The following is a 26,777-nucleotide window of genomic DNA, read 5'->3' on the forward strand; positions in this document are numbered from 1 at the left end:
GAGCTCAAAATAAGAATCGATTGGTCAAGCAAGTTTATGTAGTGAAGAAAGATAATAGAAAATCCAAAAGTACATATCTGAATTCATGCATTACAGAACCAGAGGAAGTGTTAGATACTTCGTCTAGTGGTACCCAAACAATAGAGAAATTAGCTAGCGACAGTCTAGATACTATATCTGAACTTAAGAAGCCCAATGTGCCCAAACAACCGAGAAGCCCACTCAGATTATCAATGAGGCTAGAAAAACTCAGTGCACAAGAGCTAAAGACGAGACACATGACATGGGCCCCTAATGGGAGTTCTCAAGATCCAGGTAAGGATGATGCTTTTGGAAGAAGTGGAGTAAAGGCAAACAAAAGGAAGAAAGCAAGTGCAAGATATTTAGGTGAAAGGTTTGCCCTAGCTCAACAAAGCTATTGGTCATTGCATTGTCCATATTTTTCAGCTATGCCATATACGTCGTCCCAAGGTATGTTCGGTTATCCTTTATGGCATCATTTTTCTCCATATGCGTCTTTATATTATGGAGGAGTGCAACCGAATTATTATGCATATGGATAGTTGTGATATGCTGCTGCTTACATAAAGCCAAAGTATTTTAGTTGTTGGTAGTAATGATTCTTGCTACAGTTTGCTTTGGTCATGTTTATTCATGGGATAAACATGCTTATAATATTTGCTTATCACTATTCGGTTATTGTTTAATTGCAAACTACATAATCAATATTGCCAAATAGTTTCAAGTAAATGATTCATTTATTAGTATAGCCAATACTCGAACTTATGCATCATCGAGTTGGCTATTATTGTGTTCTTCCATGGGAGCAAGCTCTATAGTTCAATAGACATCTTTGCTCTCATTGTACGGTATGGCCAATGAATCCTTTCTAATAATCGCGCTAAGTTTATGTCCCCATCCAAAGGGTAGGCTGGACGCTCGAGGGGCAAGCATGATTAGATACCCGATCATGGTCACCTATCCTGCGTACGCCGGACGGTCCGGGGCAGGCGCGAACAGTCTAACCATGAAGGTCGAACAGTCCGCGAACAACTAGAAGTAGCAGTGACCATAGACCGTCAGACAACATCGTCCTAAGATAAGTACTAGTGAGCAAAACACTTCTAGAACGTTTGGCCGGCTCAGTAGAGTCGACCCTACTTTAATCAGTTGCTTGCTAAATATATGAAGAAGGTCATTCCACACGATCGGCCACTAGAACGAACAAAGTCAAAAGGGCGATCTATGTGAAAGCAAAAGCCGATTAAACCGACCCAAAAAGTGGTCCAACCAAGATCACATGGCCATCCTCCTCTAGGGATGTCACAGTGCTTTCCAATTTATTCATCGCCGATGTGTTGTCCTACTCAAGTGTGAGTTGGTATGGCAATGAATCTGTATTACTGGCCCAATCTGTTTTCTTATGCGGGTTGGGGGCACCACAAGTTCTGCCTATTGGCATGTTGATCAGGTAGACATGACCGAAGAATATGCAATCCAAAATGGCCTATGTACATCAAATATTTATATTATCTTATCATAAGAGTCGATGACTTGCATCGAGCTGATTCCTTACTTCGGGAACAAAATAACTCATGAGATGTATTGTTTCCAAAGCGCGTTGGTGCTTTTGGTTCGCCAAGCTCCACCAAAAGGCAAGGGGCATATGTTGAGCACCAAAAGTGGCAAACGGTTCGGCCCTTGGGCCCAGACAGTCCACGCGCCCCGCGATTAGATTAACTCGGGTGATTATCCTTATCTCGTGTGTGGTTATCCATCTAATCACGTGGGAGTTGTTGGCTATCGCCTATAAAGAGGTCCAGACCTCCTCCCCTATAAATAAAAAGGGGTACGACCGATTGAAAACCCCCGAACATATTCCAATCAAACTTATCTACTTTATTTACTTTTCCTGCCTAGGAGTAGATGTAACGTAGCTTTAGTTGTAGCATTTTGCATATCCACTTTCATCCCAATTCGACTCTACGTCATCTAGATCCGGCCTAGGGTGGCCTGCTGACCCCAGGGCGACCCTAGAATCTTACCCCTCATGAGGGGCAAGATCTACTTCGTCTATTTCAATCAAGATCACTTTCTCGAATTGATCTCTTAATTTCTAGGCGACTTTACGTCGTCTGGAGACGCCCCGAGTGACCTGCTGACCCGAAGCACCCTAAGGTCTCTCTCCCGGGGTGGGATCTAGGTCCTACAAGGAGAAGAAGACGACCATGCGCCATCGCGGACCGTCCGGCCCAAAGCGCAGACCGTCCGGACAGCACGCAGGGAAGAGGCCGCTTCCGCTGCCAGGTCGCGGACCGCCCGGCCTAGAGCCGCGCACAGTCCGCGCCCCCGCAGCGAGAACCGCCAAGCAACCCGGCGACCCGTCGCGGAACACCACGTCGTCCACCTCGCAGAGTCGAACCCAAGGTATTGCTTATCACGAGAAGACACTAGGGTCCGTTGCTGTTTTGTCTCAAATAGGTGGTAGTTATCATAGAGGTGGTGTCCCACCTTCAGAATAACCATCTTAGGTCTTGACCCTCTGTGGACAAAACCTAGGGATCATCTCCAAGATCCAAACTCACTACGAATTAGGTCTAGGATCGTTAATGTTTGGTCAAAAAAAAAAGGTGCCAACACGAATTTAAATGTAGGTTTAGTTTAGGTTAGGTCTGTATGGTTTCGCTTGAGTACATAGCCAGATTGGTCGTGCTCCTTCATATTTGTTGCGGACGGATTTTCGCTTGAGTACATAGCCATATTGCCGGGGACACGGTCACGCGGAATCGATCGCCTGCGCGGCTGCGCCGACCAAGGTCCAAGGCCTGACCTGCGCACACAACCAATCCATAGCCGTCACGTCACCACCCAACCCCCCACTGTTGCCCCGGGCCGAAGAATCCTCCACCCTCAGATTCGAAACCGACCCCGTCTCTGCTCTTCTCTCTCTTCTTCTCCGATCCGCAGCCCAATCACGACGAAAAGAGAAGAGAAGCCTCCGTCCCTGCCTCCCCGCTCTGCTCCTCCTCCTCCTCCTCCTCCCTATTTAACCCGTCTCCACCGGCCATTGCTCTCTCCCTTCCCGAAGTCGCCGGAGCCACACGCATTCCCCTGCCTCGCACTTCCCCCTCCTATTTACCGCCCGCGTCGCCCCCCGCCGCACGCCTTCCCACCCCCGCGCCTGCCTCTGCCTGCCTGCTCCCCGACGCCGGGGGGCCCCACAACGATCCGGCCCCGGCCCCGCGCGGTCACAGCAAGCCGGGACATGGCGCGCGGCGGCATCGCCCGCCTACTCGCCACGCTCCTCCTCTTCCTCCTGCTCGCCACGCCCCTCGCAGACGGAGCTTCCGAGGCAGAGGCGGGCCTCGCGCAGGGCGCGTCCGAGGCGGCGGCGCCGGACGCGGGCGCGGACGCGCAGCAGCAGCACCTCCTGCCGCGGCCCCTCGTCATCGAGCTCCCGTCGTCGCGGGCCGAGGACGAGGACGAGCCCGGCGCCGACGCCGTGCCGCCGGACGTGCGCTGCGCCAGCTGGCGGCTGGCGGCGGAGGCCAACAACCTCGCGCCGTGGAGGGCGGTGCCGCCGGAGTGCGCGCCGCACGTGCGGGACTACGTCACCGGCGTCGCCTACCGCTCCGACCTCGACCTCGTGGCGCGGGAGTCCGCCGCCTACGCGCGCGCCGCCGCGCCGCTCGGCGCCGACGGGCGCGACGCCTGGGTCTTCGACGTCGACGAGACCCTGCTCTCCAACCTCCCGTACTACGCCGAGCACGGCTACGGGTGAGCTCTCCCCGCTCACGCTCTCGCATCGCATTGCATCCCACGTGCGCGTCGGCAAAGACGGCAGAAATTCCTTTGTTTGGTATCGACCACATTACGCATTCAATTCCGTGTTTCGGTACGTCGTTCGAGAAAAAATGGCGGGGGGAAATTACGCAACGGATTAGTGGTAGGTAGGTAGGTATCAGCGTCTGCATGGGATGATGGGAATTCCAGAGTGGTCTCACATGGCATGCTTGATTTTCATTTATAAATCCGCAGGGCTGAGTTGTTCGACCACCACAAGTTTGACGAGTGGGTGGAGAGGGGCGAGGCGGCCGCCATCCCCTCGAGCTTGAAGCTGTACAATGAGGTTCGCGAGCTGGGGTTCAAGACCTTCCTGCTCACGGGCAGAAGCGAGGGGCACCGAGGCGTCACGGTGGACAACCTCAACAAACAGGGGTTCCATGACTGGGAAAAGCTCGTACTCAGGTACATCCCAAAGCACATTACAACATCTCACTATCATGCTGGAGATGTGACTTTCCCAACATTACAGGGCAGCAGGTGACCGCAAGAAAACAGCGACAGTCTACAAATCAGAAAAGAGGAAGGAGATGGAACAAGAGGGTTACAGGATCCTAGGCAACTCTGGCGACCAATGGAGCGACCTGCTGGGGTCTTCCATGGGTGCCCGCTCTTTCAAGCTCCCTAACCCAATGTATTATATCCCGTGACAGAAACTGGGAAACAAGGCCGGGTGAAAGGTGCTGCGTTTATTGGATGCACAGGCCCGGTCGAAAACAGAAATCATTTCGCAATGGAATTTAAAACTGTACAAATGCTTCTTTCACTAACTTGGTGTACATTACTCGACTGCATGTGCAGTTACTTCAACTATGTAAGAGTGAAAACGGGTCCGGGGATCAATGTTCCTCGATGCAACTGTCAAACTTAATTACTGCAGCGCGTATATTCTTAGAATTTTTTTATAGAATAGGTTGAAAATCAAACTACGTTCTAGCTGACGAGCATCAGCAAGCGATCGATAGAATGGAATCACCTTAAGTAGAGCAAGACAGCGCGATCTGTTGTAGCAGATAGAATGGTGCTGGCTGCTACGGGGGATTCATTACTGAAAATTTGAATACTTGCCACAGGCTTAACTACAGCAGTAGCACGCTTACCAGTAACCATTAACTCAAAACGCCAATCACCCAGCTAAACATGAATTTATTAAGGTGCGATAACAACAATTCGTAAATTACTCTGGTCTGACATAGTTCAAGGAGAAATAATCAAGAACAAGTCAGATACAGTGAAAAGTTCACAAAGTAAGTGGAGGGCGAGTTCACTGCACCATGGGATCAGGGTTCCCAGCAGCAAGAATATCAAGCAACGAGTTCTGGGGTTCCAGCTCGTCGTGCCACAGGGGTAGCTTGTCGCCAGGGTAAAAGTTCCTCTTCACGCCATCCGCATTTATCTGCAGCATAGCCAAGAGAGTTTGTTTTGAACCACAAAAAAGGGTCTATGCCACAGAGGAAGAGAACACAAGCAAACATAGGAAATGGTAGTAAGAGATAAGTATAGGCAAAACACAAACACACTTTTTCACAGACCGAACAATAATTTTTTGCAAGTTAAACCTCAAGAACATGAAATCCCAGCAAATTGAAAGAATTCACTGGGTGAATGATGTAAGCAAGTGAATGAATCAAGTAACAGAAGAGTATAAATGTTATAGCAGGCTGCCAGGTTGTCAGCATTGAGAAAGACATTCCAATAGATCCCATACCTCCGTTCCAATTCATATTGGTACAATCAATGTATCGCACCACAAAGGAGTTAACTTATCCAAAGTTACGACTTTTCAGTTACAGCTGGTTAAGTTTCACTTTGAAAGCTACCAAAAGCATCATGCTAGATGTAAGTGCCAAAACCAACATAAGACAATCCATGACACCCAACTAGTTTAGCTAACTGCTATGTTTCAATATTTCTAAGGGAACTGAGCATGAAAATTTACATAAAAAATAGAGAGAGAACTTACTGTAACTGTACGGACAACCCCTCCACTAGCACCATCACGGGCCATAGCAAGGGAAACTACCTTCACCACAAATTTCTGCATATATGAACATTAGAAACATATTAGGAAAATTGGGGCTAGTGTTGTACTCTATTCGTTTTATTACACAACTAATAACCTTCAGTCATACTAATATGCTAGAGAGAATATCTCATTGCCAAGATCCAAGTAAGAAGGAACTTGGAGACATACCTCTGCCTCTTCCTGACTCATTCCCTCTTTCCATTCATGATCAAGAAGAGCATATAGGTAACTGGAACCTGAACCTGCAATTCAGAGAACATAACAAGTGTCAGAAACAATACCTGATGTAGCATGCACTCAAGAAAATAGAATGAGTCGTATTGCTCAGCAAAGCAAGTTTTTTCATAATGAGATTTAGAGTATGAAGTATGGACACTCAGCTACCATGTACAACTCAAACAGTAAATGATTTAATTACTAGATCACTAGCCAGGGCACAGAAGGTATGTCACAGCAAAGAGAATAATGGAAGTAGCATTTAAATACTGACTTGAAAGAGGGGAGGCAAAATAATTATACCTCCAATTGCAAATGGTTGCTTCAAGATCGTTCCACCAAGAGGGACTGAGAAAATTTGGCCTCCCTCGTACTTGTCCCATCCTCCAACAATCATGCCAGCTTGCAACATGTTCTGAATATTAATACCAAACATTCATTTTCATAGCTAAACAAGAGTTCAACATAAAATTCCGACACCAGGTGCTTATCAGTGAGAAAAGTGAAGCGTGTTTTAACAGTACGTGCTGGAATGCTATGGAACATACCTTGTTCTGATAAGCTAGCAACCTAATCAAGTTGGCTGCAACTTTAACGGTAGCTGGTTGTCCAAGCTGGATTCTGCACAAGGGGGTAATTTTAGCATCAGCTCCATCATATTTATCAAAGAGATCTTAAGTATCATTCAGTATATTGATTTATCAAACAAGAGATTAATGTTAGGTTGTGTATGAAGAGCAAACTTACGTGTGTTGGTGGAGGAAATAGCGTACATAATCCGAAATGACTTGTGTATCAGCAGCCTGTGGTATTAAAATAGCAAGAGTTTTACATGTGAACTAAAAACTTGCAAAAAGGAATGTGTCATCTCTGGCACCATGAAAAGGAGGAATTACTTTCTATTAAAACAAAACAAAATAAGGTGGTATAAAAACAGCAATGAGAAGAGAATAACTACTAGCTTGTAGGTTGTTGTTTGACTAGTTCAGATCAAACAGTAAGATATAAGCCGTCTACCGTCAAGGAATATCCATTTATATAACTTGTCAAAGGGACAAACCGACAAAGTAAGAAAAAAGCTTCTACTCAAACATCATAATTCAACACTATCATTAGAAGACAATGGCACTTACAGATCCAGAGCGACAGACATACACATTGTCTGTCAGTTGAGTAATCTTGTCTGAAGCACGGTTGGCTACATACATTCCTGAGTTGGAGCAGGCAACACAAAAATATTAGCACTTGGCCAAATAGAAAATAAAGACTACATCAGCTTAATAACGAATTCTATTTGGTGGAAACAGGAGCAAAAGCATTTTCCTGGACTATTACTACTACAACTCTTCACGGACTTAAGGAGCCATGTTTTCTAGTAACAAGAAGATATAAGTCAATCAAAAGGATTACTCGTCTGAGCATACATTTTTATGAGAACTAGGATCACGGTCAATGTGGCAAAAAAAAATTAACTGCAATAGGGGGTGTCAGTTTTAGTTTAATCATATGAAATACAGTGCACAGCTCAGAGTGGACTATTCTTTTTTTTCTTCAGAAATAAAGGCTGAAACTCATCCATCAATGATCTGAAGAATTAAACATACTGCAGAGGGGAATAATTGGTATTTTACCACTCAGATCGTTGCGTCCTTGCGCTTGCTATTATATCATCTGTGCCTATAATCTATCGGTCCATCTGTGACTATGATTTGTGCGTCTCATGGCAAATTTTCGAAGCCCGCCAATAATAATGACAAAATAGCAGCTAGTATCCAAATTCCTCTAATCTCTCCAGTCGCAACTAAGTGACTAGCAGCCAAATAAATAGACCAATTCGTCCAATCTTGCCATCCAAGCGAAAACCTAGGCCCGGAACGCCATCCTTCGCCAAATCTACCCCTACCCGCGATAGGATCTCCTGCGGCATACATAGATCGATACGAGCGAAAGGGCGTACCAGTGCTGGTCCTGGAATCGGCGCCCAGGACGACGCCGCCCTCGTAGCAGACCCCGACGATGGTAGTCCCCATCCGGTGCTCCCCGGTGGTCGGAGCCTCGCCGGCGACGGAGGATCCCGCGTGCGAGACGTCCATGGCGGGGACGGCGAGATCCACGGCGGTACAAAACCCTAGTCGGCGAGGTGAGGTGAGGTGAGACGACGCGAGGCGAGGCGAGGCAGAGCGGTGGTGGTCTCGGTTCAGGGCAGCGGCATATCGTTTTGTTTGCTCGGCTTTGGCCTCACTCGCAAGAAAGGGGCGTGTTAGGGTCTGTTTTAGTGCAGGGCTAAAGTTTAGTGACAGCATATGCAAAAGACTCTTTATTTTTAGTTTTATATTTGACTCTCTATTTATATTTTTATAAAAATTACATTTTGTGTGTATTTTGTGTGTAGTATTTTATATTTTTACTCAACAGAATATCTATCTAGTTTGACTAGTCAAGTGGCTAGCCAAATTTGATTAGTGAGAAAACTAATTTGGAGAGTCGGATAACTTAGCTAGTCAGATTGCTAGTCTATTCGAGAGTTATTTTGCTGTTGATTAGCCAAAGTTTGGCTTGATGAGCCATTTGGCTAGACTTTTGGAGATGCTTTTAGGGAACTAAAGTTTATCTCTATCCTGTTTGGTTTTAGGGATTAAAAGTTTTTAGAACGCATTAAATGAATCATAAAAATATCAAAATACCCCTTAGCATTCTTCGGCCATAGCTATAACTGAAACAAACGATGGGCAAAAGGTGAAATTAATATGGTTTAGAGCAACTCCAATAGATTAGCCAAATTTTATATTCTATATTCTCGTTTAGCTAGCCGCTTAGCTATGATCCACTCTCTAAATTGCAATCAATTACAACAGACTAGCCAAATCAGACTAGTGGGTCCCACATATCATTCTCACTATGTCTTCTTCCCTAGTCTCCCACGTGCCTATGCTACAACCGGCCACCCTGCCTCTACTCCGGCTGCCCGCCCCGCTCACGTGCCTCCGCCTCACCCCGTTAGCTCCAGCCGGCCACCCTACTCGCGCTCCGGCTGGTTGCCCCGCTCGCGCACCTCCGCCTTGGCCACTCTATCCGGTCGCCCTGCTCGGGCTCCAGCAGGCCGCGCCGCTCACGCGCCTCCACCCCAACCACTTTGGTAGTCAACTCCGGCGGGAGGAGCTCTGTCGCAGCTCCGAGGTGGCACGACGTAAGGAGCATGGCTAGTCCAGCATTGCCGCTGCGGTCAATTTAGCTCGGCTGCCACCGATTTTGGTCCGTTGTCGTGGTCGATTTGGTCCCACCGTCGTTGATCTGGCCCGCCTCCACCACCGTCGATTTGGCCCCGCTATGGTCTCTAGTGCTGCCGTCGTTGGCTCCAACGTCGCACGAGAGGACGATCGAGCAAACGAGAGAAGGACAAAGGCCATGGGAGGACCGGATAGCGAGCGTAGGTAATTAGCGATATCTGGCTAGCGGAGGGGGCTGTTTACCGAGTTGGATAGCGAGAGAAGGATTCGAAGAGACTGTTGGATCCAACTTTTACTCCGTTTTTGTTATATCTAGCTAGTCAATTTGTTTTACATAAGCCCTTGGAGTTGCTCTTAGTCTCTTTTAGTCACCCCTTAAGGGACTATAGACTAAAACAGTTTAGTCCCTGTCTTAGTCCCACTGTTTGGTAATTTAGAGACTAAATAAGACTAAAATAGAGGGACTAATCTTTAGTCCCTCAAACCAAACGGGGCCTTAGGCTATCCACATGTTACTCCATATCCTTACTCTATATTATTATTTATAGTCTTAGTCATCAAAATTCTTTACTCTATATTACAATCCTACACACTCATATTCCTCTATACATTTCCTCTATATTAACTACTACATTGTTAGGATAAGATCTCGGTCCCTAAGGCCCATCGGTCCACGAGCGCACTAGGGAAAGGCCTCCGACAGCTAGGCCCATGGGTCAGCTCGAGAAGATAGGTAACGTCTACACTAGAGGCACCCGCCTCTGGACGAACCCCGCGGCACCGAGCCTAGGGTCGGTGTAACACCCTGAATTTGGGGGTATAAAATTTCTTTCTAAATATCTACCAAATTCAGGTTTTACTCTTGTATCTCTCTCTAGACTCTCTCTCTCTCTTTTTCTTTTAGCTAGAATTGAGTTAATTAGGTTATGAATTAATTATTTATTTTGTCAAAACAATATGAGTCATGAAATGATGCATCATGTTGAGCTTAAGATATTCTTTGAAGTGTTGCACATGTTTGAATTAGTTTGAATTTGAATCTTGGTTTGAATTTGAATAGAAAACCCTAAGGAAAATAAAATAGAAAAGCCGTTAGATATTCCAGAGAAAAAGAGAAAAGGCAAAACGGCCCAGCCAGCCCAGCTCGGCCCATCTAGGCCTCGCGCGCGCTCGCGTGTCCGCTTCCCCCTGACAAGCGGCCCCGCCTGTCAGCCTATCCAGCGCACGCCCTCTCTCCCCCCCTCTCTCGCTGCTCAGTGGGGCCGATCTGTCGGCGCCAACTCCCCTTCGCGCGCGCGTTCCCTTCTCTCACTGACAGGCGACCCTCGCTCGTCAGCCCGTTCGCCCGTTCTGCCATTCACTCTCGCTGACACGTGGGCCCTGCCCGTCAGACCCATCCTCCTCCTCTGCAACCGTCGTGCCCATGGTGTGCGCCCCGCCCGCCAGACCTGCGCCCACGTTTGCACACCCCGCCCGCGTCGCTCGAGCACTAGGTAAAGCCCCGCACACCCCCTCATCTCGCCCCTACCTCACTTTCGCGCTTCCCCCACCCTCGCACTCACCCAGTCGTGGAGTCGTTGCCCCCTCGTCGTCGCCTCACCGTTCCGCCATCGCCGCTGGACTTCTCCCAGCGCTTTGGCCACGGTGAGCTCCGCCTGAGCTTGGCGCACCGGGAACCCGCAGTGGTTTCCCCTTTCCTCAACTTTACCGCCCGGTCCACGCTCAGCCTCTTCCCTGCATGGGTCGGAGTTTGCCGCCGCCGTGATCCTTCGACGCCCGGCCAACCGGAGTCTCCTTGCGCCACGCCAAGTCACCCTGAGCTCCGTTCCGAGGTGCGATATCTATTCCCACGCTTGATTTCTCCCAATTCCGCTCTGTATTTGGCCAATTTGGCTTCGCCGGTGTTGGACGCACCGGTTTGTCGCGCCCGCGCCGTGACTAGCTGATTTAGCCTGGTCTTGTGCTTCTGCTTTGGGCCATAGTGTTCCCCTTACCCTGTCGTAGCTAGCCCAGTCCTTAGCGCGCCCTAGACCTCCTCTCCCCAGCCGGAATTCCTCGCCGGAGTTGTCTGACCCACCCAGAGTACCTTCCCGTCGTCGTTCTCCCATTTTTGGTCCTGTACTTGCAGCCAGTAGTCTGCCACTGAGTTCAACAGGCCCTCTTGACCCGCTCTAGCCCTCCCCGGCGATCCCAGACTCCCCGGTGACCGCGTCTGCCTCGTCTCCGGCGACCTCGCCGCCACGGAGGAGGCAACGCCGGCCACCGAGCTATAAAGCCCCGCGCGCCCCATCACGACCGTCCGTCCTTGATCCAACGGATCAGGTTTGTGGATAACGGTTCACGTCTGCGCGCTCTACCCCTGGGCCCCGTCGGTCAGCGCCTGCGCCCCCTGGCGCTGGGCTCGACTGGTCAGCCCACCTTACCCCTCAGGTCGCTGGCACCCAACCCCCACTTGTCAGTCGCGCTCGCTCGCGTGCGCCCGCACGCTCGCTCACTGATCTAATCATGGCCGTCCATCTGCGATCTAGCAGTTGGAAAAGCCTGACACCCCTTTAGTTTTCAGTTTTGCTAAAGACACCCTCAGTTCTCGGGTAATAGAACCTGTCGTCCCTAGATTTTACGCACATGCCCCTGAACTCTTATAAATAGACCCCTGACCTTTTAAATAATCACAGAATTGGACATAGTTTTATATTTCAAACTTCAAAACTTGTTTATTTCATATCTTTTTCATATGAACTCCAAATTTAGTGGTTCAAATTGCAATATGTTCATAGGAATATTCTCTGTTCAAATAAATTATGTTCATCCACAGTCTGTGTACTTTAATTTCATGTCTAAGCTATAGGTTAGTGTATGTAATAATTAATTTATGAAATAAGAAAATAAAAAGGAAAACCCTAATGATATACTTAGGTGTTTAATTTTGAGATTAATATTATGTCATGTATGAAGTTATCCATGTTATAATTTTATGTCTCACTAAAATTAGTAGAACTAAACTATATAATCCAGAATGTTTAGGGAATCACTAATCTTCAAGTGTATTAATCCCTAGTATTTAGGTTATCTTTTGTGTTATAATGTCTTGTCAAACTAGTGTATACCTGATTGCAAATGTTTGGTGTGCTGTTCATTTGTCTCTTTTCAAATGTATTGAATGTATGATCGCTTTATTTAGACAACGAGCAGCCTGTGGTTCCTGAGTGTGTTGCTGAAGATCTTCCTAAGCAACAACCTGGTGAAGGCAAGTGTCATCTGACCCATTATGTCTCATTTACTTTATAAATCACTATCCCACATTACCTAATTAATACCTAAGGATTTACTAGCTTTGTATTTATCTTGTCCTTGATTACCTTTTGGGTTACTATGGTTAGCTTCGTGTTATTGCTTTACTTTAATCAATGAACATGATGTGAACATTTATGATACGATGATGTTATCTTGATTATGATGATGAATCTGTGATACTTTAGGCGACTCAGGCTGTAACACCCCTAGTGTTACAAGGACTAAAACTTGGGCATAACATCATATGCATTGACATTTCATTTTGTATGTTACCCCTAGAGTGCATCCACTAGGTTAAAACTTCAAAACAAGTTGTGATGTGATGACTTGAAGTGATCATTAACCCTAGGATAGGGTATTTAACTAAGGGATAGAGATATGTGGGTGTGTATGATAACAACTTGAGTTTTATCTCAAAGGTTAGTGGAAATGTTCATAAGAGACTAAACTTGGAGAACTTGAGTGGCACATAAACCTTAGAACACTCAAAACCATAATTGAAACCCTAGAAACCCTAATTAAGTGCCCTACAAGATGATTTCAATTTCTATGCACTTTTGGACCAAAGTGCATATATCAAAGTGGTAGAGTATCAAAAACCAAGCAACTTTTACATCGGAAGATTTTCAAGTGTTGTGGAACAAATTGGAGTAATTTGCAAAAAGCACCAATAGCACCATATGGCTTAAACTCTGAAATCAGTGACATCACGCCAAGTTTGTGCCCTTGTATCTCTTGATCCATGAAGATTTTGCCCTAGGTTATTATCACAAACTTGTAGAGCTATGTTAGTAGTTCAAGATTGATTAAGTGATTTAGCCCTGGAGCTGTATGGAAAATTAAGAGAAATGCACTCAAAGATGGGCTATCAATTGGGCATCTGTCTGAAATTCAGACATGCAGTTGCATCAGATCAAATTTTAGATCAAATAGCGTCCAATCTAGTGGATGTTTGATCGTGGTCTTTATAACAAAATCAAAGCCGATATGTTGAACAACAACTTTCATGTAGTCGAATTGGTAGCTCTCCACATGAAAAATGGAGAATGGAGCTTCTCAATCTGCTCTGTCAGATAGCTTTAAAGGGGAGAATGGATGAACAGTGGACTAAACAAGATCACGGGTTCAGTGCATCTATCGCCGCCAGTGATCTCCGCACCGCGGTTCACGCCGGCCACCGCGATTCACGTGTGACCGCCGCGATTCGTGCCCTGTGTGAAGTGGATAACCGCAGGAGGTAAAAAGATCGGAGGGGGAATGGATCGAGTCGACCTCACCGTACCCACTTGACCGGCAACGTGGCCGCGCGACCACCACCATCATGCCGCCGTTAACTTCAGTCACGACACGCCTTAAGTCGTTTCACCACGTCATCACGGGTTGTGGAGGATAACCAGTGACGGTCGTAAACCTTTGCCCAGTGAATGCCACGTTAGCGAACTCCGGTGACTCACCTTTGCTCCGGCCGCCAGCTTGTCTTCCCCAAATTCGGAGCCACCGCTTCTGGACACTATAAATTGTAGCCCCCGCCTGCTCCGCTAACTTGTTACGAACCCAGAGCACCGCTCCTCGCCCCAGATTAGCCACCATAACCGAAGAATTTGGATTTTCCCCCAAATCGGTCGTCGCGCCGCCGTGAGACATCCCGCCGTGGCCAGCCATCCTCAGGTCCGCTCATCCCCTTCTGTGTTGTGTTTAAGCATCCTTGACTGTCAGCATTGCTCATCGACCCAATCGATGGAATGCTACCGCACTAGATCGTCAGGAACACCTCGATCCGTCCTCAGTTTTCGTCGTCGTCATGGGCAAGGGAATTTCGGGACGGATTAGCTCAATTAGGGCAAGGACTAGGCTCGCCTAGGATCAGGGATGCTAGTCCGATGCTCGGTTTCAACAGTCGTCGTCGTTTGGGGCGAGTCCCAGCAAGGGGATGGCCGGCGGGCGAGCGCGTTGTCGCTAGGGGCTTGTCCGGTGAAGGAATAGAAGTTCAAGGGTCCTTGCGCAAACATCAGTGAGACAGATGAATAGTGTCAGGGGTTCTTTACTAGTTATTCAAAAAGCTAAGGGCCTCTGTGCAAAGTCGCCAGAGCGGGCGCGCGTGGGCGCTTTTCCCCGTTCATAGGCTGACTTGGGCCAGATTCGGCCCAATACTATTCATCATTTCCCTTTTTCTTTTTAATGTTAGATTAGAAAATGAGTAGAAAATAATACAAAAATGATAAAATTATGAGACCAATTTTTCTAGACTCCTAAAATCATCTAGTATTTAATAAAAATAGTTCCAAGATTTTTATTCCAAACCTAGAATTATGTAGCCTTTAACGGTGTTCAAACCAAGCCCTTTAGAATTTTAGAAATAATTTAGTAGCTCCAAAAATGGTAAAACTTTTTGGATAAGCTTAGTATGATGATTAAAGACCTTGTTGGGGCGAAGGCGAAGACGCCACCCTTCGCCGTAATCGTTGGACCAGCGGAGACAAGACAACGGGCAGGCTCACCCTTCGTCCCACACGTCATCGAACGAAGACCTGTGACGAGGTCGTCCCATCTTGCGACCTCGTCCAGCATGGAGGCCCACGTGTGATCCGGCCCATTGTAACAGGCCCTACGTGGTCGCTGAGCGTTACGGGCCTAATTTGTAAAGGCATCCCTATAATTACGGTCTGTAACCCCGCTTTATGGGAATATTCCGGGGATAACCTAGGTGTCTGAGGGCACATGCGTCCTTAACACAGGACGCTGGGCACTCAGATACCTATAAATACCCCCGCATAGTGCCCTTAAGAGGCTAGATTGACAGAGCTATTGCCATCTCGTGCGAGAATCCTGTTTACGTCACTACACACCCCCGTTGGATCCCCTTGCACCAGAGAGCAAGTTCCAACATTTGGCGCCCACCGTTCGTGCTACGAAAAAACCACCCGCGATGGCACCCAAGAAAGCTAGCTCGAAGGCTGACGAGGCTGCGAAGGCAGCACTGCTGGCCGCAAAAAAGGGCAAGGCCCTCGCACTCACCCATTCCACCCACCAAGAGGCTACTGAAGACGACGTTCTCCGCACCTGCGAAGACGACGCTCTCCGCACCTGCGGCCCTGAAGGACAACCGCAACCTCCCCCAGGCTTCGCCCCGCCGGAGGGCGTGGACCTCACCGAGGACGGCGAAGTCCTCGGCGTCTCAGCGGAAGAACAGCTGCGCGCCCTGCGCCTCAAGAACCGCAATCTCCAGAGGCAAAAAGAGATACTGGAGGCCAAGCGCCAGCGCGTGTCCGCACTAGCCAAGGTGCGACAAATGATACGCGATGAAGAGCAGAAGGCCCAGGACCTCGAGCGGGAGATCGCGCTGATGCAGCGCGAAGGTCACCTCGAACTGCAGCACGGGCCACCCCTGCAACAGCGCGCACAACTGGAAGACATACGCGAAGGCCACCTCGGCCTGCAACACGGGCCACCCCTGCAGCAGCGCGCGCAAATGGAAGACCTGCACTTCCCCCAGCGCGACCACGCCTTCCCACACGCCGCGCCATTCCAAGGGGTCAACTACCTCGACGAGCGAAGTCCCCTGGCGCCACAACTGCAAGTGACACCCTGGCCTGCCAACTTCTGGGCAGGGACCTATCCCAAGTACAACGGCAGCACGGACCCAGCACAGTACATCATGAGTTATCAGGTCGCCGTTGCATCTTCCGGAGGGGACGACGCCACGATGGCCAAGTCTTTCATCATCGCCCTCGAAGGCCCAGCTCTCACCTGGTTCACCAGGTTGCCCCCGCTGTCCATTGACTCCTGGAGAAGCCTCCGGGACAAATTCCTGCTCAACTTCCAAGGGTACCGCCCCGACACCGACGCCTTGGCCGAACTCTCACTCTACAAGCAGCTGGAAAAAGAGACTCTGCGGGAGTATTACCGCAAGTTTCTAACACTCAAGTCACAGCTGCCCTCAGTTGATGACCAGATCACCATCCACTACGCCATCAGTGGCCTTCGCGCCGGCGTCCTTTACAGCCACTGCATCAGGGACCCACCCAAGAACCTCCAGGAATTATATCAGCTCTTTGAAAAATATGCCAAATCCGAAGAGCTCCACCAGCGCAAGGTTGAGTCTCAGAGGAAACCCAAAGATGCTCCACAGTCCAGCCGCACGTGGACGAGGACTCCGCAGCCAGACTCCGGTCGAGACGGCCGCAATCAGCAGCAAGTGCACAACATCGCCAACCAGCACCCCGCTGTTGACGCCCCTCGCCGCCAGGAGTATCCCCCCCAGGGCCGCGGAAACGGAACTCGCGGTAGGGGTCGGAGGCGTGCGCAGCCGCCGCGCCGGTTCTACTGTCTTTTTCATGGCGAAGACTGCGCCCACCAAACCAGAGACTGCCCAGAAACGAAGGCCACCAAAGACAGGATGGCACGGGTGCAGCCAGCCGACAACCCCAGAGTTGTTGCGCACACTTATCAGCAACCCCTCCACCATACATCCACGCCCCCGCCCCACATCCACCGCACCACGCTTACCAACACCACCAGGAAGTACAAATCGTACCTCCCCCACCCCCACCTCCACACCAGCAACATCAGAACATCCCCCACCCCCACGCCCCAAAACAAGAAGACTTCGCCGATCAGCTGTATCGCGGAGTCATTCATATGATCACTGGGGGGTCCAGCACCGACTTCGACACAAAGCGGCAGAAGCGGGACCACTACCGCAACATCAACCACGTCGCCATCACCGGCCCAGTCGTGCAGACAAAGTGGTCCCACGTACCGCTAACCTTCGACGCACGAGACGTCGACCTGCGCAGCGCCCCCCACATCGACGCCATGGTTATCAACTGCAGTGTGGCAGGCTGGGACCTGCACAAAGTCCTAGTCGACAATGACAGTCAAGCAGACATCATTTTCCTCCATGCCTTCGACCGCATGGGCATAAGCCACAGCCTGCTCAAGCCTTCAGACAACCCATTGTATGGTTTCAGCGGCAAGGGCACTTTTCCTGTCGGCAAAATAGAACTGCCTCTCTCCTTCGGTGTAGCACCCAATGCCCGAAGTGAGCAAATAACCTTTGATATCGTCGATATGGTGTATCCGTACAATGCCATCATGGGCCGGGGCTCTATCAACAAGTTTGAGGCAGCCATTCATGGACTGTACCTGTGCATGTAGATACCAGGTCCGTTAGGCGCCATTGCGATCTACGGCAATCAACAGACTACGCGCAACATAGAGCGGGACTTCGTCCCCGGACAAAGAAATGTGCACTGCCTCACGGCCCAGCGCGAGGTCCCTGCGTCTGTCAGCCCAACCGACAAAGAGCACGACAAGGCACAGCTGCAAAGCAACGACGGGACCAAGACTGTTCCCCTCGACCAGGCCACGCCCAAGCAGACAGTCACTATCAACGAAGACCTCACTTCGCATGAAGAGGAGAAACTCCTCTGCTGCTTGTCCAAGAACAAAGACGTCTTCACCTGGTTAGCCCTCGACCTGGTCGGGGTCAGCCGATCCATAATTGAGCACAGCTTGGGAATTGACCCTTCGGTGAGACCGAAAAAACAGCGGCTTCGCAAAATGTCCGACGAGAAGACAGAGGCCGCCAAGGCAGAGGTACACCGCCTCCTGGAAGCCAAATTCATCGAGCCAGTGGCTTACCCCACGTGGCTCTCCAACGTTGTGATGGTGCAGAAAAAGAGCGGCAAGTGGCGAATGTGCATTGACTTCACCAGTCTCAACAAGGCCTGCCCAAAGGACAACTTCCCATTGCCGCGGATCGACAAAATAGTTGATAGCGCGGTCGGATGCGAAGTCATGTCACTCCTCGACTGTTTCTCCGGTTACCACCAAATATACATGAAGGAGGAAGACAAGGCTAGCACCAGCTTTATAACACCCTTCGGCACATATTGCTTCATCAGAATGCCGGAGGGACTCAAGAACGTCGGGTCCACTTTCTCCCGGCTTACCAAAACAGTGCTCGAGGGGCAAGTTGGCAGAAATATATTCACATATGTGGACGACATCGTCGTCGCCAGCAGGAGCAAGGAGGACCATCTCGCTGACCTCGCCGAGACATTCGCGAACATGCAAGATGCACGACTTCGCCTAAACCCGGAAAAGTGCGTCTTCGGCGTTCGCCAAGGGAAAATATTGGGCTACCTGGTATCACACCGCGGCATCGAGGCCAACCCAACCAAAATTCAGGCCATCATCAACATGACGCCTCCGCAGTCCGCTAGAGACGTCCAGCGCCTGACGGGCAGGTTGGCCGCCCTCAACAGGTTCATCTCCAAATCTGCTGAGCGAAGTCTCCCTTTCCTCAAAACTCTCCATGGCGCAAAAGACTTTGCTTGGGGACCAGAGCAGGCAGTGGCCTTTGCCTCATTAAAACAGTACCTGTCGGAGTTGGCAGTCCTTACAAGCCCCGACTCTTCGCTACCCCTGTTGCTCTATGTTGCGGCTTCGCCACATGCGGTCAGCGCGGCACTGGTGCAGGAGCAGACAGTTGAGGGCGTGATCAGGCAGTGCCCAGTCTATTACGTCTCCGAAGTGCTAACACCATCCAAATGTAACATGACAGAACTGGAGAAGATTGCCTATGCAGTTGTTATGTCTTCGCGCAAATTGCGCCATTATTTTGAAGCATTCAAGGTCCGAGTCACCTCAGACAGGGGACTAGGTGAATTGTTCCGAAACCCGGAGGCATCAGTCAGGATTTGCCAAGTGGGGGGCCGAGCTATCCGGCTACCACATCAGCTTCGAGCCCAGGACAGCCATCAAGTCACAAGTCCTGGCAGACTTCGTCGTCGACTGGACTAGGCCAATAACACAGCCGGACCCGTCCGCAGAGAAGGTTTGGACGATTCACTGCGACGGCGCATGGTGCCACGCGGGGGCAGGCGCCGCTGCAGTCATCACCTCACCCACCGGGGTCAAGCACAGATACGCGACACGCCTCAGCTTCGCTCTGGAATCTGACAGATGCACAAACAACATAGCAGAATACGAAGCAGTCATCCTCAGCCTCCGCAAGCTGCGGGCCCTTGGTGTCACCACCTGCATTATCAGAACAGACTCCAAGGTAGTTGCCGGCCAAGTCAAAAAAGACTATGCAGCAAAGGACCCCGCACTTATGCAATACATCGCGACCATCCGAAGTCTCGAGAGGCAATTCAAGGGATTCACCTTGCAGCATGTGGATCGGGCCAAGAATGAAGAGGCCGACGCATTGGCCAAGGCTGCTGCCAGAGGCGAGTCCCTGCCCTCCGACGTGTTCTACCATGTCATCGGCACGCCAGCCGTCCGGAGCCCCGAAGGGCTCCAAATAACCAATGACAGCGAGGACCACCGCATAGTCAACCTTATTATGACCGAAGACTGGCGGGCACCAATAACCCTGTTCCTACAGGGGTACTACCACCCAACCGACATCAACGAGGCCAAGCGCCTCAAACATCGAAGCCGGGACTTCGCACTGATTGAGGGCCAACTCTACAAGAAAGGGGTCAGTCAGCCAATGCTTAAATGCGTCACCGAGACCGAAGGCATCCAAATCCTGCGCGAAGTCCACAGTGGTACTTGCGGCTCTCACACAGGGCCAAGGGCCCTAGCCGCAAAGGTGATCCGCCAAGGTTTCTACTGGCCCGCAATGATCTGCGCCGCAAATCGGGTTGCAAGGTCCTGCGAAGCCTGCTAGAAGTTTTCTCCTCGATCAGGAAGCCCCTCGCAATTCACAAAACTAATCGCCCACACATGGCCTCTCCAGCGCTGGGGCCTGGACATCGTCGGGCCCCTGCCCACGGCTCAGGGGAACCTCAAGTTCACCTTCGTCGCTGTCGAATACTTTACCAAATGGATCGAGGCGAGGGCTGTTTCCACAGTAACATCAAAGACTGCACAGAAATTCTTTTGGCAAAACATTGTTTGCCTCTTCGGAGTACCGTCCGAACTAACAGTTGACAACGGTAAGCAGTTTGACAGCCAAGACTTCAAGGATTTTTGCTTCTCCATTGGCACCAAGCTTGCCTTCGCCTCAGTATATCACCCGCAGTCCAACGGAGTTGTGGAACGCGCCAATGGAAAAATTTTCACAGCTGTCAAAAAGATGCTCCTCGACGAAAAAAGGGCAGGTGGGCCGATTTGTTACCCGAGGCGGTCTGGGCGCTAAACACGACTGAGTGCAGGGCGACCGGGTTCACCCCTTTCCGCCTTCTATATGGATCGGAGGCCATGACCCCACAAGAAATAAAACATGGGTCCCCGCGAACAGTTCCATCAGCCGTCCCCGACGTGGACGAGCCCACTTCGAAGGATCTCATCGATGGAGACCGAGTCTTCGCCCTACAGGCTTTAAATAAATACCAAGCCCAGACAAAAGCATGGCGCGACCACGCAGTCATCCCGAGGGAATTCAGCGAAGGGGACCTCGTACTCGTCCGAACAGCTCAGACGGAGTCCAGGGGCAAGCTGGAGCCCAAGTGGGAGGGCCCTTTAATTGTCAAGACGAAGGCTTCCCCCAGCGCTTACAGGCTCGCAACGCCAAACGGCGAAGACCTGGAGCACTCCTGGAACATCGACAATCTCCACAAATTTTTTGTTTGACTCATCAGGGCCGATTCGCCCTTGTAATTTGCAAAAACAATTTTATTCCGGCCCACACTCTTTTCCTCCCGGGGGGTGAGGTTTTTAACGAGGCAGAGTCATGTAATATACAAGTGAAAAATCCCCCGCAAAAACCTGCGTTGAAAAAAGACCGCGCCGACGGTCTTCGACATTCGACCAATACAAAGTCACCGCGAGGCCCAGCGCTAGCCGCCCTCGCGTGCGACAACTCCGCGCAAAAGTCGCCTAAGGGTGCAGCCGGACTAGCACAACAAGTGCGAACAATCGTAGTCTTCCGCGAAGACTATCCGTGCAGAAGTCGCCTAAGGGTGCAGCCGGACTAGCACAACAAGTGCGAACAATCGTAGTCTTCCACGAAGACTATCCGTGCAGAAGTCGCCTAAGGGTGCAACCGAACTAGCACAACAAGTGCGAAAAATCAAAGTCTTCCACGAAGACTATCCGTGCAGAAGTCGCCTAAGGGTGCAGCCGGACTAGCACAACAAGTGCGAACAATCGTAGTCTTCCGCAAAGACTATCCGTGCAAAAGTCGCCTAAGGGTGCAGCCAGGCTAGCACAACAAGTGCGAAAAATCGAAGTCTTCCGCGAAGACTATCCGTGCAACAGTCGCCTAAGGGTGCAGCCGGACGAAGCTTAACAAGTGCGAAAACGACTACACCAAATTGTCCGCGCAAAGACCGACTACATGCGCACCAGACCAACATAACAAATACACCAGATCAAGTACGTAACGCCTTCGCGAGCATAGCCGAAAGCACACAACTTCATCATACAAGCCATTACATATGTACAAGCGAGGGCATCACACTTTACATCGGCTCAACCTTCAGAATAATCCCCATCTCCCTATAGTTAAATAGCATTATCCTCAGCTCCTCACCCGCAAAAAAACTTCGCAGCTCCCCCTCACCTGAACTCATAGTGGCCGGCAGGGACAGCAGTTCCTGCCTGCCAGCCCTACTCACTCGAAGCCGACCACCGTCCGCCTCACTCACTCAACGCTTCGCGACCGCCCTTCGCCTCCTACGCCCAGCACTCGAACCAGGCACAACTTCAGCATCCGCAGCAGGCGGCGAAGCCTCCGCCGCTGCCACATCCAAGGCCGCAAAGTAGTCCAAGTCCTCATCCGATGACTCTTTGGTCCACTCAACCGAGCTCCCAGTGTCACCAAAATCAGAAAACTTAGATGCAGACTCATCCAATTTATTCCCATCATCCACGGTCGAAGCCGCCAAAAAATTAGCAGTAGCGGTTGCGTATGTAGGCCCAAAATCTTGAACCTGCGCAGCAACCAAGGTTCAGAAACATATCCAAAATTCCCTAACTACCCACACCCACTAAGCCACCTGCGAAGACCCAGCCGTCGCGGGAGCCTCCGCTTCTGGCTCCACTGCCATCTTCACAGGATCCTCAGCCCTCGGCGCGGTAGTTGGCGACGGGCCTCCGCCGACCGCAGTGGTTGTGGGAGCATCGGGAACGCCTTCGACGGTTTCTGGGGGCAGCTCCGGGGCGGTCTCGGACGCAGCCACCAGCGGGTTTGACTCTGAGTCAGGCTGCGCGCTGTTCAAAGCCCCAAAGTCATCCACCCTCTCGCCACGCGCCGCGTGAGACACAGCACACAGATTCAGCAAACCCACATATAACCCACATTCAACAAACACCAAACAAAAGTCAAACATTACCTGACCCCTCGCCGTCTCGGTCCGCTCCCTGACCACCTCCCGACCGTGGGGGCCCCACATCCGGTCGTAGAGGGCTCCCGCAGATTCCTTCACCACAGGGTCCTCAACCTTGTAAATATCGCGCTCGAAATCCTCATCAGCTTGGTCGAAGACCTCATAGTGCCGGCACCCTTCGCGAAGAGCGCGTTCATCGCCCCCTCGCAAGTGACCAGGGAGGCATAGGACATAAACCCCTCCACGATGGCGGGGAGCGCCAGCAACTCCTCATGTATCCACTCGAGGCAGCGAAGTCCGGGCTCTCGGTCCGGCACTTCGAAGTCAGCGGTCCGCGCGCCCAGCTCATGGTATGAATCCATAAGCTGTTTGCGTGTCCGCTCAGCCTCCGAGCGCGTCGAAGCCTCGGCCCTCTCCACGCGGGTCTGCAGAGCGTTGAGCCGCCCCTCCAACTCCTCGGCGCGCTGCCTGGCAAGACTGCCCTCCGCCCGTGCCAAATTGGCCTCCGCCTGCGCAGTCTGTGCCTTGGCGAGGGCCTCATTAGCCTCCTTCCTTTCCTCCGCCAGTTGGCGCCGGAGGTCAGTCCTCTCACCCTCCAGCGCGGCCACCTTATCCGCCAGCTTGCGGCACTTGCTGTTGGCGGCCGACTTTTCCCGGACGGCGTCGGCATGTTGCGTCCAAAGTCTCTCGACTTTGGTAGACACAACCGCCGTCAGGGCCCCCGACGCCGCGCGTCTGCGAAGTCAGCCGCCTACAAGACACACATAAGACCACAGCCCCAACGAAGCCGGTAAAAAACCGAAGTCTAGCTCAACGTACCTAACTTAGTGCCTCCTTCATCTCCTTCAGCCAGCGGGACACAGCACCCGCCTCGTCCCTGACGGCAGTGAGTGCCGGTATCTCGACGCTGGCACTAAGAGCACTGCCCTTCGCCCTGGGCACCACGGCAGCCGCCGCGGTCGCCACGGCAGGCAGAACAACAACAAGTTGGCCTTCGTCCGACCCTGCGACGTATCAACAGATTAAAAAAAACTCGAGTCAACGACTTACCAACAAGATAATCTTTCACACTAATGTCGGTGGCGAAGTCGGCGACGCGCTTGCCCGGCAGCGGCAACTCTCGGGCCGCCTTTGCAGCCTCAGACACCCTGCTGGACACAGGGGCAGCCTTCACAGACTTGGAACCACCGGCGACAGCCGCCTTCGCAGCCTCCGGCGCCCTGCTGGATGCAGGGACAGCCGACTTCGCTGCCAGCGGCGGCTGGCTTCCGCCGGGGGCAGCAGCCTTCGTAGCCCCCCGCGGCCTCTTCGGCCTGGACTCATGAAGCCTGACGACTGCCTGGCGCTTCTGCGCAGCTCCCTGACGATCCTTGTCCATCACTGCCGACACAACAGCAGCAATATTCCGCCCGTAAGGAAACACTCTCCAATCACGAACCATGCGAGATGTAAAAAAGTCTTCACCGGCCGCGCGGGGGATAGGAACATTCTTAGGCCACCAACCCCCGGTAACCTTCAGCATCCGCGCCGAAGACTCCCGGAGCTCGGGCGAAGACATTCTTCCCCCCGGGGCCGCGCATGTCCTCATCAATTCCCTAGCAAAACCATCAGAAACCCCCAGTCCTCCCATAGCAATACCTAGTTTCCTCTTCTTAGAGGACGGGGCGGCCGCCGGCGCGGGGTCGTCTCCAGTCTCTACCATCGGTTTCTTCCCGCGACGATCCACATCGTCTTGGCCGGGATAACCGCCATACGGCAGACGGTTCAACTCGAAAACCCTGTTCAAGCGGTCATTAGACCCGCGAATATCCCAGCTACGCTGGCCCTCTGTCTTCGACACGTACCGACCGACGATCCGCACCGCCCCATCCTCCGCCTCACACACAAAGGCGGCTGGATCGCGGCTATGCAGATCCAGCGCGAAGGCGGGACTTCGCACCAGCTTCCCACCATGGGAAGGCATCTGGCGAGGGCATACTTCGCCCAACGCCCAGCCATGCGCCAAAGGCCATACCCCGTATGCCACAAACTCCTCAACCAAATCGCGCTCGCTGCTCAGGCCGGCGGCGCACCGAAGGGCCCCTTCGTCCGCATCCTCCTCCGCCACTTCAAACGACGGGTATGCTGAGTAATAATGCGAGCACATCTCAGCCACGGGGAGCCCCGGATGGTCTTCGACTGTGCCCTCCGCGACGTAGAACCAAAATTCATGCCAGTTGCCCCACTTGTTGCGGGCGCAAGGAACCAACTCAACTACCTCCATCGAGGTCTTGCCGGTCTTCGGCGTAAATATACAGGACCCAAACTGGGCAACTTCATTTCCGATCATTCTCTTCTGCCAGTGCAGGCAATAGTACTTCGCGAAGACTTCGACTGATGGCTGTCCGCCGTACGAAGTCGTTGCCTAGACATACTTCGACAGAGCCACCACCGCATTCGGAGTCAGCTGATGGATCTGAACGTTAAATCTGCGCAGGACTTCTCCCACAAATTGTTGCGCAGGCAGGCGAAGACCAGCGACAAAGAATGCCTCAAACACAACCAACTCGCCTTCCGGCTCGGGGACCTCCTCCGTCCCCGGGACACGAGCGACTCCGCCGCCAAAGTAACCAAGCCGCTGCATATCTTGCACGCGGACCGAGGACATCCGCGACACACCGAAATCCACCGTATCGCCGGCGCGCAACTCCTCCGCTGCCACAGTGCTCAGCGTCTCCTCAGACGACGCGTCGGCCGGCGGCGTAGCGGCAACAGAAGAAGAAGAGGCCGACATCGCTACGTACCGTCGGCGACGGCAGGCGGTCTGCTTCACTCGGGCCAGATCTCCGATGAACAAGAGCAAGGAGGGCAGATGAGCAGCAAGAAGGTGGAAAAGGCGGCTAGGGTTTTCACGAAGCGCGGAAAGATAAAGTTCAAAACGCGCCGCCCCCCGCCCCCTTTTATACATAGGGCGCGGCGCTTTGGGAAACCCGCAGTCCAACAGTACGGTGTCAATCAACGGTCATGTCAAAAACCCCCGCGGAACCACTTCGAGCGAGGGCAGCGTCTCCGCCATCTAGCGACGTCTTCGGCACCAGATGACTTAGTCGAACTGGTCCCTCGGAGGGCAAATGTTGGGGCGAAGGCGAAGACGCCACCCTTCGCTCGATGCCTTCACCGTAATCGTTGGACCAGCGGAGACAAGACAACGGGTAGGCTCACCCTTCGTCCCACACGTCATCGGACGAAGTCCTGTGACGAGGTCATCCCATCTTGCGACCTCGTCCAGCATGGAGGCCCACGTGTGATCCGGCCCATTGTAACAGGCCCTGCGTGGTCGCTGAGCGTTACGGGCCTAATTTGTAAAGGCATCCCTATAATTACGGTCTGTAACCCCGCTTTATGGGAATATTCCGGGGATAACCTAGGTGTCTGAGGGCACATGCGTCCTTAACACAGGACGCTGGGCACTCAGATACCTATAAATACCCCCGCACAGTGCCCTTAAGAGGCTAGATTGACAGAGCTATTGCCATCTCGTGCGAGAACCCTGTTTACGTCACTACACACCCCCGTTGGATCCTCTTGCACCAGAGAGCAAGTTCCAACAGACCTTGGGTGAAGTTTTAAATGCTTTGGACATTGTCTGGTCTCAAACCCAATAAACTAGCTTCCTAGGGTTTAGTTGCTTAATACTGATAGAATACTAACTTAAGAAACCCTAGTGATTAGTGTGTACCGTGAAGGAAAGTTGTATATACAACTTAGTATGTTTCTATTATGTAACTGCATATCATAGCATCACATAAGCATTCATGTATATGTACCGTCATGTATAGAAAACGAGGAAGAGACTGTAGTTGAAGAAGAAGTTGTCTCTCAAGCTGAGAATCCACCAGCCAAGAA

The 26,777-nt window shown here is 51.5% G+C and overlaps 2 protein-coding genes across 2 annotated transcripts; one reads left to right on the forward strand and one right to left on the reverse strand.

The window, feature by feature from the left end:
* The first annotated feature begins 3,232 nt into the window (after positions 1-3,232).
* Positions 3,233-4,722, forward strand: LOC100284564 (acid phosphatase 1). Its single transcript, NM_001157459.2, has 3 exons — positions 3,233-3,777; positions 4,039-4,248; positions 4,316-4,722. The coding sequence occupies exons 1-3, from the start codon at positions 3,266-3,268 to the stop codon at positions 4,491-4,493; spliced, it is 900 nt and encodes a 299-aa protein (NP_001150931.2). The 5' UTR covers positions 3,233-3,265; the 3' UTR covers positions 4,494-4,722.
* A 123-nt stretch (positions 4,723-4,845) lies between these two features.
* LOC100191806 (uncharacterized) lies at positions 4,846-8,357 on the reverse strand. The gene is made up of 8 exons (NM_001360685.1): positions 8,043-8,357; positions 7,219-7,295; positions 6,833-6,888; positions 6,634-6,706; positions 6,389-6,500; positions 6,038-6,111; positions 5,807-5,881; positions 4,846-5,239 (listed from the first exon to the last, which is right to left on the reverse strand). The coding sequence occupies exons 1-8, from the start codon at positions 8,176-8,178 to the stop codon at positions 5,108-5,110; spliced, it is 735 nt and encodes a 244-aa protein (NP_001347614.1). The 5' UTR covers positions 8,179-8,357; the 3' UTR covers positions 4,846-5,107.
* Positions 8,358-26,777: the final 18,420 nt, after the last annotated feature.

The sequence above is a fragment of the Zea mays genome, chromosome 6, assembly GCF_902167145.1.
Source record: "Zea mays cultivar B73 chromosome 6, Zm-B73-REFERENCE-NAM-5.0, whole genome shotgun sequence".
Taxonomy (NCBI): Eukaryota; Viridiplantae; Streptophyta; class Magnoliopsida; order Poales; family Poaceae; genus Zea; species Zea mays.

Bases quoted from the DNA above. Each gene is read 5' to 3' on its own strand.
- LOC100191806 (NM_001360685.1), bottom strand. From the start codon at position 8,178: ATGGACGTCTCGCACGCGGGATCCTCCGTCGCCGGCGAGGCTCCGACC. The intron at 6,501-6,633 runs GTATGTTCCATA...ATTAATATTCAG, and splicing joins TGCTAGCTTATCAGAACAAG to AACATGTTGCAAGCTGGCAT. The intron at 6,112-6,388 runs GTATAATTATTT...TCTGAATTGCAG, and splicing joins GCAACCATTTGCAATTGGAG to GTTCAGGTTCCAGTTACCTA.
- LOC100284564 (NM_001157459.2), top strand. From the start codon at position 3,266: ATGGCGCGCGGCGGCATCGCCCGCCTACTCGCCACGCTCCTCCTCTTC. The intron at 3,778-4,038 runs GTGAGCTCTCCC...ATAAATCCGCAG, and splicing joins TACGCCGAGCACGGCTACGG to GGCTGAGTTGTTCGACCACC. The intron at 4,249-4,315 runs GTACATCCCAAA...CCAACATTACAG, and splicing joins TGGGAAAAGCTCGTACTCAG to GGCAGCAGGTGACCGCAAGA.